The following is a 13,215-nucleotide window of genomic DNA, read 5'->3' as shown; positions in this document are numbered from 1 at the left end:
GAAAAGGAAAACTAGATGGTCCACTAACTGGCTTGAAAATACTTAAATCAAAAAGACTCAGCCATGCGCTGGATCACCCAAATAACCTCCTGTTAAAAGCAAAAAACAAACAAAAAAAAACACTGAAACCCAAAACAAAACGAATGCAACTCCCTGTTGGAGAACTGGATGCTAACCCTCTATTGAACAGTTTCTCTTCAGATACTGCTCTTAGCTAAAACCACCCATCAATATCATTTGAATTCTTTCCTCTCATATTTGAGAAAAGCATTTAATAATTTTAAGATCTGACTGATCTTAATCTTAGTCCAAATATTAGAGTTAGTGATTCTTCTGAGAAAAAATGTCTATATGTTCACCTTTAGGAATATAGATAATTTTTCCAAGTTAGGGTTGTAAATCCACACAGTTTGTTATTTTCCTTTGACAATGTGAATCAGGGGTAGATCCATTAACAAAAACAAAATTACCATTTGAAAAACAAAATATCTTCCCAGTATGATCCTGTATTCACGATTTCTTTTCTTTTTTTTTTTTTAATCATACTTTAAGTTCTGTGGTACATGTGCATAACATGTAGGTTTGTTACATAGGTATACACGTGCCATGGTGGTTTGCTGCCCCCATCCACCCGTCATCTACGTTAGGTATTTATCCTGATGCTATCCCTCCCCTAGTCCTCCAAGATGACATACATCTTTTTATCTTGTCAAACATTTAAATAAAAAGGGCAAGATAAAATATCAAGGTCTAACTATTCTTTCCCAAAGAATTAGGTTTTCCATAAAGGAAAATATCTGATTTATTCACGGTTGAAGCTTAAGTAGAAAAATCTTATCCTTCACACATAATTTAATTTATACACAGTTTTGACCCTTTGGATAGTGCATTAAAACCCACTAAGACAGGCAGAATAAAAAATACAAATGGACTTCAAACTGTAAAATTATCCCTCTTCTAACCTATTTTTCTTTTCCTCATCTTTTCTGTAAAATGATAGTTTATATAGAAAAAAAAACTTTTTGAAAGTCCAAACCTGATTTTACCATTTTGCCTATTTTCTATTACTAACATGTGTCATCATTTGATTGCTTTATTCTTTGTTTTTGCTATTATTTGGTTAATAGCAAGCAAGAGAAGAATTGATAATAAATGTGGGATGTACTGCATGATAAAAACTCTGCCACCAAAAGGACGACCTAAAATACGTGTGACACATGCCAGGCAGACTGTGGGGCACTGTGTGAGGTGTCAGAGCACTGCAGAATCTCTATTCTAAGATTTGTTCAAAGATTTAAGACATAAAGAAACCGTTCAGCAGTGTGTACATTTCATAATCATAATCTGCAAGCTAAATATGGAACAAAAGTCTGAAAAGGAATAATATTGGTAATTACCTACATTCACAGAATAGTTAGGAGAGTTTAAAAGATGTGGGGCAGTTGCTAATATTAGAACGCTTTGACCACATTGCCATTGCTTTACAGCATAGTATGAAATAGTGCGACTCTAAGGAAACTCTTTGAAAATTACAAAAATGTCACGATAGGGGCCTTGGGCTGTGTAAGTCAAATGCTCCACTTCTGAAAAGGTTTGTAGGTGAAGGTTAGAGTGCATTCTCATTTCTGAAATGTGGCTGACCCAAAAAGATACAGGCCATAGCTTACCAACGGAGACTGTGTGCTCTGGCACAGCAGGCATAAGGCATAAAACACGCTATGGAAGAAAGAGAATTCACTTTGGAAAGAGACAAATATTTAGATTCCTATTCTGTGATTTCAACAAGGTGTTTACCTTACCTATGCACTATTGTCCTAAGGCTTTAGAGAAAATTATTTTATATCATCACTATGACCTAAAAGTTAGATTTCAAATTTAATTTTGTAACATCAAGATCTTTTAGCTTTATTTTCTCATTTTCAACTCCTCGAAAAGTCCAGTTACTGTTTCTAACATTTTGAAGAGTCCCACCATTATCAGATAAGCACTGTTATAAATTATACTGAGGTAACAAACTCCAAAGTCATTAAAATTTGTTTCTCGTTCAAGCAAAATGCCAAACACAGGTCAGTAGAAGTGGCTGCACCATCTGGAATGTCACTGATTGGCTGTTTTCCATTTGAAGTGTGGAGCATAATTGTTTGGTTTGAAGGATAAACACATCATTTCTGCCGGTATTTTATTCACCAGAACTAATTCCATGGGCACAGTTAATTTCAATGGGAGAAGAAAGTGTAAGCTTTTGTATATCCCAAAAGAAATAGAAAACTGGATCCTGGGCCGGCACAGTGGCTTACGGCTGTAATCCCAGCACTTTGGGAGGCCGAGGCGGGCAGATCACAAGGTCAGGAGATCGAGACCATCCTGGCTAACGTGGTGAAATCCCGTCTCTACTAAAAATACAAAAAAAAATTAGCCGGGCATGGTGGCGGGCACCTGTAGTCCCAGCTACTTGGGAGGCTGAGGCAGGAGAATGGCGTGAACCTGGGAGGCGGAGCTTGCAGTGAGCCGAGATAGAGCCACTGCACTCCAGGCTGGGCGACAGAGTGAGACTCCATCTCAAAAAAAAAGAAAAAGGAAAAGAAAACTGGGTACTGGCAAACCCTCATAGTATCTACCATAGCACCTAAAAGCTAATAGGAAAATTTTGTCCCTCATTTAATTTTGCTCAAAATTCAATTCCAAATATCCTCCAATTAAATGTATTATGTATTATCAAAGTAAAAAAAAAATACCAGCAATGAAAGACCTTCCACTGGAAAACAGACAAAGAATCTCAGTTGTTTTCTAGGTTATACTTGACAAAGCTAATAGATTAATGAAATCTCCTTGAGTCAAAGAGATGGAATAATAAGAGAGGCTGTTTTTTATTTAAAAGTTGCTTTACTACTTTTCTAAATGCCTACAAAAACAGGATATTACCAATAATTCACATAAGGGAACCTACATAAGTAATATATTATAGTAAAGTTGATTCCTTAGTCCTCTGAATTAGTGTTGCCATTATATCTTTTCATTGACAAATGAGTCAACTGAAACACACTGACAGAATCGTCAGGTCATTCCAAGATTTGTCTATATAGGCTTTTTTCTTCTTCATCGTGATCATATATAGTTATTGCTCATCAATTTTCAAAGCAAAATATAAACAAAGACTGTACATTCACTTTTTGACTTAGAACGACAAAATTCATTTAACTCCTGGCAAAACCAACAGTTTTTCTTTTAATTTTTAGATACGTGTTATTGATGTTAATACTACGTTTTGTGGACATCGGTTTTTAACCTGGAATGTTTCCAACTAATTTATGCTTTGTAGAACTCTTTTTGGTTATTTTCTAGTTCTCAAGCCTATATAAATAGGCAGATTTGTAACTCTCATGAGAATTTTACTGCTTTTAAAAAATTTTTAATAACAATGTGGATCTCTCAAAAGAAAAAAAAAATATGTACGCCATTCAGAAAACTTCTCCTGTGAGGTGTGGATTTAAAATGCATGTAACTTTTGGAGACTGGTTGTTTTCTTCCTCTTTGCCTGTGAATGCTTATAGATAGGACTCTTCTCATCTTTGAATAGAAGATGGATATATCAGTAAGAGCCCAAGTAAAAACCAATGCCACATTCCAAATGGGCAATTTTAGCAATGTTGAATTAAAAGGTTATTTACAAAGAAGTTAGTATAGGGAAACCACAAGGGGTAGAACCACCCCTCGTGATAATAACAACGGAAGGTCACCACAACTCCTAGGTCAGAAGGGGCCAGAGTAGAGAGCAGTTACAGAATCATGAGTCAGAGAAAGCTTGGTGGAAAAGGTCAGTTGTCAGAAGCTGTGCTCTTTTGTTTTGTAGTGACATAGTGACTACAGTTAATAACAATGTATTGTATATCTGAAAATTGCTAAAAGAGTAGATCTTAAATGTTCTCACCACAGAAACAGGGGTAAGGATGTGAGGTAATAGATATGCTAATAAACTTAACTTAGTCATTCCACAAGGTATACATATATCAAAACATCAAGTTATGTAACATAAATATATATGTATGATTTTTGTCAATTTAAAAAATCAAAATAAAAAAGAAATTTCTAAATATATTGGGGCTAAGGATCTGTCTGTAGAGCATGAACTAGCAGCACTGGCATCAACTTGAGCTTGTAAGAAATGCAGAATCTCAGGCCCTGCCCAAGACCTACTGCGTCTGAGTATACCCTTTGTCTAAATCCCCAGATGATTCCTATACACATTAAAGTTTGACAAGCACTGTTCTATACAACCAGTATTCTGAGAGCAGACAAACTTTCATTTGGTGTTTACTGATAGCAGTAAAGATCCCTTAGCCAGACAGCAATTTGAACACTAATCAAACTTTGCCACAGAAACCAGGAAAACAGATGACAAAAGCAGTCAAAGGGTTGATAAATAACAGATTACCATGGTACAGCTGAAGTAATGTCCAAAGGCCTGAGCTTGCAGAAACTCAACGAAGCCATTGAATCACTTTCAGGACTATAATTGGTCATTTTGTATTGGTAATGGTGGACTTGTAATTCTTCCCTAATTATAATTTAAGAGACATCGGCTGCACCTGCAGAAGTAAAACCCTGGTTAGTAGTCCTGTGTGACCTAGAACAAGCCACTTCACCTTCCAACATTCTAGTCTCTCCAGCTGTAGACAAAGATTTACAACCTTTATTAGTAATGGGATTGAGGTCATCATTTGGATGAAATGCATGCACATGCTGAGTGTGATTATTATTTTAGCTGACAGATAAAAAGACTATCACTTGTTTTGAATGCTTTGTAAAGCAAAAGACACAAAAATGAAATTATGCCAGTCGTCTTTTTTGTTTTTCCTGTTTGTGGAGTTTGTTTGAACATGTCTAAATCCTATGATAAATATGCAACATAACAAAGGATTAAATGAAAAACCGTTTACTTTCCCCTAATCATAGCTTGTAAAAATGTATATGTATTTGTAGTGGGGCGGGGGATGACTGGTATAATTAGTACCCCTTAGGAGAATTGTGTCTAGCAGGCAAATGTGTACATGTTTGGCAAAAATTGAGTGACAGGTCAAGAACTCTTCAAGCTAAGAAGATTATGTCAACAGATGCATACCCCATCTGCTCACTGAATGCACAAAAATGGAAATCACATTATTTTCTCTGCCTGTCAACGGAAGTTCCAGTTATACTTAAAGCCCAATAATTATGTCACACCAATAGCCAAGATGGAGAAATATAAAACATATGTAAAATGAAGTAAAGCTATTTTATATGATTTTATATGTCATTTTATGTGAAATGAAAGGTATTGTCAAAGACACTTTTTCTCTGGTCCGCATTAGTAACTCATACTTTTATTCCCAAAGGCACAATCTAGTGACACACCAGAACAGTAAATCTGTGTTTACACCAAAAAACACACAATCTAACTATGGACATTGACAATGCATATAGGTCACCAGTACTGCAGATGGATTATTTAAGCGGTTTAATAACATGACGTTTTGAAAGCTCCCATTTTGAAGTGGTGGAGACTTCCATGAGACATGGATCTTATATGAAACATTCTTACCTGCTCGAGGTATACTGACACTTCTTTATCTTTCAGTGATATTTAAGGGCGACTGATGAAAGTAAGTTACTGAAGTTCAATTGAAAATAACAAAAAGTCATAAGAAATTCACCATGAAATTCACTATTCATTGAATTATTCATGAATCAACAAAGATTTGTAGAGTTCTATTATGTGGCATGATTTTCACAGGAGCTCAACTACTGTAAAGAGCAATAAATATATGTAGTAGCTGCCCTACCTGCCCCCCACTCCACATAGGTCCTTATTCAATTCTGATCAAAACCAGGCTGCACATGCTTACATCCTTTATAGAGAATTTTTAATCCATCTGAATGCAGTTGCTCAAACTTTGTACTTGAAATACAGGACCTTAATCTACATTTTCCAAGGGCATCAATTATTGCTGTTTCTACTTGCCACTGCAAAGATCCATGCAAGGCAATACTAAAAATTCGAGACTTTTTCTTCTGATATTAATTATGTAAAATTGTTACCAGGAATGGCTTATCTCTCCATGCTAAGGCAGAAGAAGAGTTATGGAGATAACTGTAGTTTCTATTTTCTTTAAGCTAAATACTTTTTGGATTAGGATTCCCTCCCTTGCAGAAGTTCTCTACCAAGCTTAGTGCCTGTGTCACAAATCCACTATCAAATCGAGCCACCTGGAATTCTGACATGATACCAGTCATATGGGGACTAAAGTTTTATATCTATTATATTATTTAATCCTCACAACAGGGCCCTTATGGAACTATGACACAGAGTAACATTACACCAATAAAACTGATTAAACATGAGAGGAGTAAACCAGATACTCTGGAAATGTAGGGCAACAATGACTATTTCCAAACCAACAGAAGTTCTGAGGAAACCTGGATACAACAGAAATAGAAAAGCTGTGGTAGTCAGTGATTCCCTTCTTAGGGTTATGGAAGGATCAGTGGGTGGATTATCATGGCCAGTTGGCAAGTCAATTGTCACATAGGTTTTTATTCATGACAGGAGATGTTGTTTAACAAGAGCAAATGCATTGCCTGCAAAACGTCTAATGATTTGTGTGGTGAATGCAAGAAGCTGGGAGAATAGACAAGGGAGGAATCTTTAGGTGCTTCAAAGTTTTGGATACAAAACTGTACCACTTGGAAGCACAGATGGTGTTTTCATCACTTCTTTTTTTTAACAGTTGGGATTTTGGAAGAGACAGAGGAATCTTGGATGTGAACAATTGGCTATGCAGATGGTGATGGTAAACTGGTTTGGCCAACAGTTTTAAATTCCAGGCTGATGGATTCTTATCCATGGAAGAATAAGAAGGAGAAGGGGGAAGAAGAAAAAAGAGGAAGAGGGGAAAATGGATAAAGAAAATGTAAATTAATAAACAAATAAGAATGTATATTGTTATGTTTCCTTTATGCAGTCTTTTTATAAAGAGAATCTGAAGGCCACATCTACAATAGCCATCTAGAGTAGCAATCAGGGATGCAAAATGTTTGCCAAATTTCAGTTGATAAACAACTCTTAATAACTTAATTGAGTTCGTCACTTGGCATTCATAATGTAGTTATGAGATCTAAGAATCAGTCACTGGGGGAAATTTCCCAGAGAATTAGAACTACCCATGGAAATCAAGTTTATGCTGGGACAGATGACAAAGCAATAAGACAAGTGAAATCCAGCAGAAACCTTGGCTAATGGAGACATATTTCTACAATTATGAAGGAAACACAATAAGGGAAAAGGGATTCTTAACAGTAGAAATACCACCTGCACTTAAAATGATAGTCAAGGCTTTGCTTTAGGAAAGTTATATATATGAATTGTAACAGTCATACCCACTTTTAGTATATATACTTGGAATGAAGATGGCCAGTTACAGTTTTTCCAATACAATTTTGTATCAGGCAACTTTCCCCTAAAATATTTATGGTAAAATCATGAGATAAAATAATATCAGAATCAAAGGCAATATAACAATCAAAAGTCCTTCAAAATGGAGGTGTTGTATTTATTTTACATTCAAGATTTGCTGAGTGCATGTTGTGTTCTAGGCATTGCCTTGTGACCAGGAGATACTGAGATAACAGTTTTACCCTCAAGGAACTCAAAGATTAGTTGGTACAGTCTTGTGTGATGCAAATTGGTCAGGGCTAAAACTGCTATGTGAGTGTCAGTAAGTCAAGGAAATGCTCTGCTGAGGAAATTAAGTATTAAAAGAAGTTTGAAGGAGAAGATTTTCTTGCCAGACAGAGAAGGGCAGAGGAGAAGAGCCCACAGTCAGAAGGAACAGCACGCACCAGGGCAGTGAAGGGTAAAGCTCACTGTATCTGATGGTGTGCAAGGGAGAAAACGCAGGACATGGGGTCATTAAAAACTAAGTGGGGCTTGTGAAGGGCTTTGTATTACCTGCTCAAAAAGATTGCATTTTCTAATATGAGCGTCAGAAACATTTAAGTATTTTATGCTGCTGTTGAGGTAAGTGGGAAAACTTAGGCTCATTTGATCAGAAGAATTTTGTTTGTTTTAATTGACATATCTCTTTGCAATTAAGTTGTATTTTGAAGACATATCCTTTTTTTATTAATTATACGTTAAGTTCTAGGGTACATGTGCACAACGTGCAGGTTTGTTACATATGTATACATGTCTTCTTAAGTGGATAGGGTTTTGTTCACAAAGTAGCCCCAACAATCCTTTTTTAGCAAATGAGTGTCTTCTTACCATGCTATAGAGAAGCACTTGCACCACCACCCTCAGATAGTAGCAACACTGCATTCTTTGCCTTCAACATTTGATCAAGACTGAGATCTTTCCTGTTTTAGAATAAATTTTGATAGCAAGCACAGCAGGAAGCAGTAAACAAAAATGCAGTAAAACTTTGTGGCATTTTCTGTGGCAGTATGTTGTCACCTTTACTGTCACCACCGTCTCTACTTCTAGGAAATGCCATCTCTCCTTGTGACAGCTGGCTTTGTCATGGTAAAAAGAGAGATCCTTTACTTAACACAATTAATTCCCTCATGCAACTTTAATAAGGTTCAAGGGTGTATCCCCAGAGACACAGTGACAGGAATCTTCCCTAACATAAATTGATTATTTCCCTCTAGAGTTAAAGAAATCTGTTTCCTTGAGTTCCTTGCTCCTTTTAGTTCAAGCTAGGATGGTAATTTGTTTTCTGAAAATGTTAGTGCTTGTTTATGTTCCTGGATCCTGTCAAGACTCTGGATTCCCATTCAAAGTTCATGGCCTCAAAGTTGTGCAAATGCATGGTAAGCCAGGCACAGAAAGACAAATACTGCATGTCCTCACTCGTTTGTGGGAGCTAGAAAAATATATCTCACAGAGGTAGAGAGTAGAATGATGATTACCAGAGGCTGGGAAGGGAGAGGTGAGGATGAAGAGAGGTTAGTTAATGGGCACAGAAGTACAGTTAAATAAAAGGAGTAAGTGCCATTGTTTGACAGCATAGTAGGGTGACTATAATTAACAATAATTTATTGTGTATTTCAAAATATCTCGAAGAAAATATTTGAAATATTCCCATCACAAATAAATGATAAATGTTTGAGATAGTGGTTATACTAATTATCCTGAGTTGATCATTGCACACAGTATTCATATATAAAATATCACATGCATCCTATAAATATATATGATTATTATATATCTGTAAAAAAAAGAATGTGTCTATGCAAAGGTATTTCAATCATGGAAAAATATCTGTTTATTTTGAAAACTAGAAAAATAGTTCATCAGAAATAGGTCTATTAACATATCTGTTTCCAGTTCTTACCCTGAGGAAACTGTTTTTGCATTCATATAGTTTGCTATGAAGATATTTTACTGTGTTTAATCAGTCTCCTATTTTTTTAGAGATGACGCTATTTACTTAATGTTGAATTAACATTTCACACAGCTTTTTACTCATGAGGCTACCTTTCTGTGTCATTGTGCTCTTTACATGTTCTGACCACATTAGGAAAAATCTCTCAACCCTTTCTTAAGCAATATTTCTTTTTCCACATGATAACATTCTATAACAGAATGAATACCGAACTTAGAAGTCCTAAATTCTAGACTGAAGACTGTCATTCATGAAATAAGTGACCTTAAAAATGTCCTTTCACCTCTAAGTCTTATTGCTCCCATTTTACAAGTTGAGAAATAATAATACATCCCTGCCTGTCTTAGCACTTTTTTGTAGATCCAATAGGGAAAATGTACCTGAAAGCACATTGTATAAATTTACAAACATACAAACATTTGTTGAATAACATAAGTTCATGTGCCTAAAATTCAAAATTGTTCTTCAGAGACTGTGCCTTTATTTAATTCTCAATAGAAGGTCAATTCAAAGCATTTTTATTGGGAAGTGAACTAATGTAGCCCTGGTGAGCTTCACACAGGAATTTAGCTTGGACAGCCTATATGAATGGATGGCTAATGTGCCTCTTTAACCATCTCATTTAGTGGCAGCCTTGTCTTCTGAAATTATAAGAGTTAATCAATTTAAGATGGAACCCTTGTGAATGTAGATAGTGCAAAGATCCTGGGGTAATGATTTAAGTGTGATTCATGTGCTTTAGAATTGAAGTTTGGCAGGTCATGAAATTGACAACCTGTAGTAAAGATTTCAAAGCATATTGAATTTTTCTCATATTCATTGTTTCACTTCTCAAATGTGGGACTGAGAGATGTTGTTGTCTTCAGAAATTTTAGATTTGCTGAAAAGCCTAGACAAGTATTCAGTGGAATCCCTTGAGTTTCAGGCCAGCGGAAGGGCAGAAATAGTTTTGGCCTGGCAATTTCAAGACAGGTGTTACCAGTTGGTTGCCCGAACCATGGAAGAACCTCCTTCTGGCCTTTTTTAAAATGCCTGACTTTGAGCAGTGTTACCTCCTGATGGACCTGCCAGGGAGAATTAGTTTCAGAATGCACTCACAGTAAGTAGACTGAATTAAGTTGCTGGATGAATTAGGAATATGTACTTAGATGTTGAAGAATGTCTGCCCAAAACAGCAGTCTTGAATGAATCTTCAGTTCAATGAAGTTGAACTACCTCTTTTTGTTTCCTGATTATATTTAGCCCATAGGTTCATTTGCTCCCATTAGCGTTTTGTGGTTCATGACAGTACAATAAAGTCATAGAAAGTCCTTTATAAAATACAAAGTATTGTAGCAATGAAGGCAAAGTATTACATTATGTTAGTTATATGAATATAACCAAAGACTAGAAAATATATGTGTGTGTCCTGCTTTCTGAAATATGTTTTCCTCAATTTGAAGAATACATATCTTTTAGAAAAGCCAACTTTAAGTGAAATTCAATTTTCTGGTGTTCTTCCATGATTCAAATACTGATGTGGTCATTAGGAAAATAAATTATCTGAAGAATTTTATTATGCGTTTTAAGTGTAAAACGAAGACTCTTCAACGATTCTTAAGTGTTTGGGGGCTGTGAAAGCTAAATGTCTCACCTAGAAAACAGAATGAAGTACATACAACACAATTTGTTGTTCTATAATTCCATGGGGTTTCAGGTTCACTGATGGGTTCCAGGACTCTCAGACACTCTGCAGTGCTTATCTCTACTTATCTGCATTGCAGGTCTTTTTATTTCTTTCCAACTCTCATTCCATAGCTTTCCCTTTTTCTGCAAACTTTCTCTGTAGCAAATCTGGTATGAATTCTTCTGTAGCAACCTCACCATCACTGAAGGCCACTTTGTCTCTGGCCTATAATAAGCATAGGCTTCAACCAGAAATGGCAAGAGTGAGACCTACCATTCATTCACCAGGTGTCTACTCCAAATAGGTAGTAGTGCTTAGTGTGCTGAGTGCTTTACATGCAATTTCTCCACTCCACATTGTTTTGAAGCGTCCGATGATTTTTGTGCACTATCGTGCATCCCATTCACCCAGAGTGAGCAGAGATATCATCAGTACTTAAGAGATGATGGATCCATATCTCTCATTCTGTTTAAGAATCCCAAATCACTGATTAAGATCCCCAGACTACTTATGCCCCTCTAGGATCTTTCAGAATGAGGACGTCTTTAGATCAGGATGTATGTTCATTCAGATGCCTAACCTACCCAGTCACCCCTTGGGCTTGGTTGGAGTTGGAGCAGCTTTTCAGGCTTTCTTATTAAGAAATTTCTTTTTCATGGCTCACACCTGTAATCCCAGCACTTTGGGAGGCCGAGGTGGGCAGATCACAAGGTTAGGAGATCAAGAGCATCCTGGCTAACATGGTGAAACCCCGTCTCTACTAAAAATACAAAAAATTAGTCAGGCGTTGTGGCAGGTGCCTATAGTCCCAGCTACTCGGGAGGCCAAGGCAGGAGAATGGCGTGAACCTGGGAGGCAGAGGTTGCAGTGAGCCGAGATCACGCCACTGCACTCCAGCCTGGGCGACAGTGCGAGACTCCGTCTCAAAAAAGAAAAAGAAAAAAAAAAAGAAATTTCTTTTTCACCAAGCAAATGCTAAAATGTTTAAAAATAAATAAGTAGGAATAAAAAAAAACCAAAAGAAATATCACTTCCCTGCTTCATTTCTCTGAAATTTGGTCATGACTTTGCACCTCTAACTATTGCCTTTCACTTTGCTTTATCCACATAGGTAACAACATTGACTCAGGAAGTTTCTCAGTTGGGTAAAGACATGAGAAATGTGATCCAGCTTCTGGAAAACGTTCTGTCACCTCAGCAGCCATCACGGTTTTGCTCTCTGCACAGCACCTCTGTGTGTCCCTCCAGGGAGAGCTTACAGACCAGAATGAGCTGGAGTGTGCACCAGCCTTGCCTACACTTGCAAACAGGCGGGGCTGCCTATACGCAAGCACAACTTTGTAGCAGTAATATCACCTCAGACATTTGGAGTGTGGATCCCTCCTCTGTGGGGAGCAGCCCCCAACGAACTGGAGCTCATGAGCAAAATCCTGCGGACAGCGAACTTTATCATTCTCCAAGCCTTGATTGTTCACCTGCCCACTACCAGGTTGTCCAAGAAGGTCATTTGCAATTTTTAAGGTGCATCTCTCCACATTCAGATTCTACGCTGACACCTCTGCAGTCCATTTCAGCAACTCTCTCATCCTCTGTCTGCTCCTCTTCGGAGACATCTTTGCACCTAGTTCTCCCAAGCAGATCAGAGGAGGGCAGCTTCAGTCAGGGAACTGTGAGTTCCTTCAGTCTGGAAAACTTACCAGGATCTTGGAACCAGGAAGGAATGGCATCAGCGCCTACAAAACCTTTGGAGAACTTTCCACTGGAAGTTGTCACAAGCACAGCAGAAGTGAAAGATAACAAAGCCATAAATGTATGATATTAGTGCCCATGAAGCAGCTGCTAATTTCAAACCTACCACTGCATGACAGTTTTAGTTTGCCTTTTTTGCCTCTGGTGGGTAGGAAGACTGAGCAAAGCTGGGAATCCTGCAGAAAAGAGTGTGAGGGGTCAGGGAAAGGCAGAACCACCTCCATGCTGTAGCAAACAATTTCTAGATGCTAGAAGCATAATAGAAACATTCTTCTGTACAGGTATTAAACTACTGGTCTGTTTGACAGACATTGGTAACAATCCAAAGACCCTGAGGGTCTGAGCAGCTAGAAGTCCTAGACAAAGAATTTGTGGATG

The 13,215-nt window shown here is 37.3% G+C and overlaps 1 protein-coding gene across 1 annotated transcript in view; it reads left to right on the top strand.

Moving 5' to 3' along the window:
- The window catches only part of KCNH8 (potassium channel, voltage gated eag related subfamily H, member 8), a 189,157-nt gene extending 176,253 nt beyond the window's left edge, over positions 1 to 12,904 (top strand). The window contains exon 14 of the mRNA XM_011974184.1: positions 12,200 to 12,904. Coding sequence (XP_011829574.1) covers positions 12,200 to 12,904 — 705 coding nt within the window. The remainder of the gene's footprint in view (positions 1 to 12,199) is intronic.
- The last annotated feature ends 311 nt before the right edge of the window (positions 12,905 to 13,215 follow it).

The sequence above is a fragment of the Mandrillus leucophaeus genome, unplaced genomic scaffold (assembly GCF_000951045.1).
Source record: "Mandrillus leucophaeus isolate KB7577 unplaced genomic scaffold, Mleu.le_1.0 Scaffold1424, whole genome shotgun sequence".
NCBI classification, from domain to species: domain Eukaryota; kingdom Metazoa; phylum Chordata; class Mammalia; order Primates; family Cercopithecidae; genus Mandrillus; species Mandrillus leucophaeus.
Note: the sequence above shows the minus strand (reverse complement) of the source record. Positions and strands in the feature narration are given on the sequence as shown.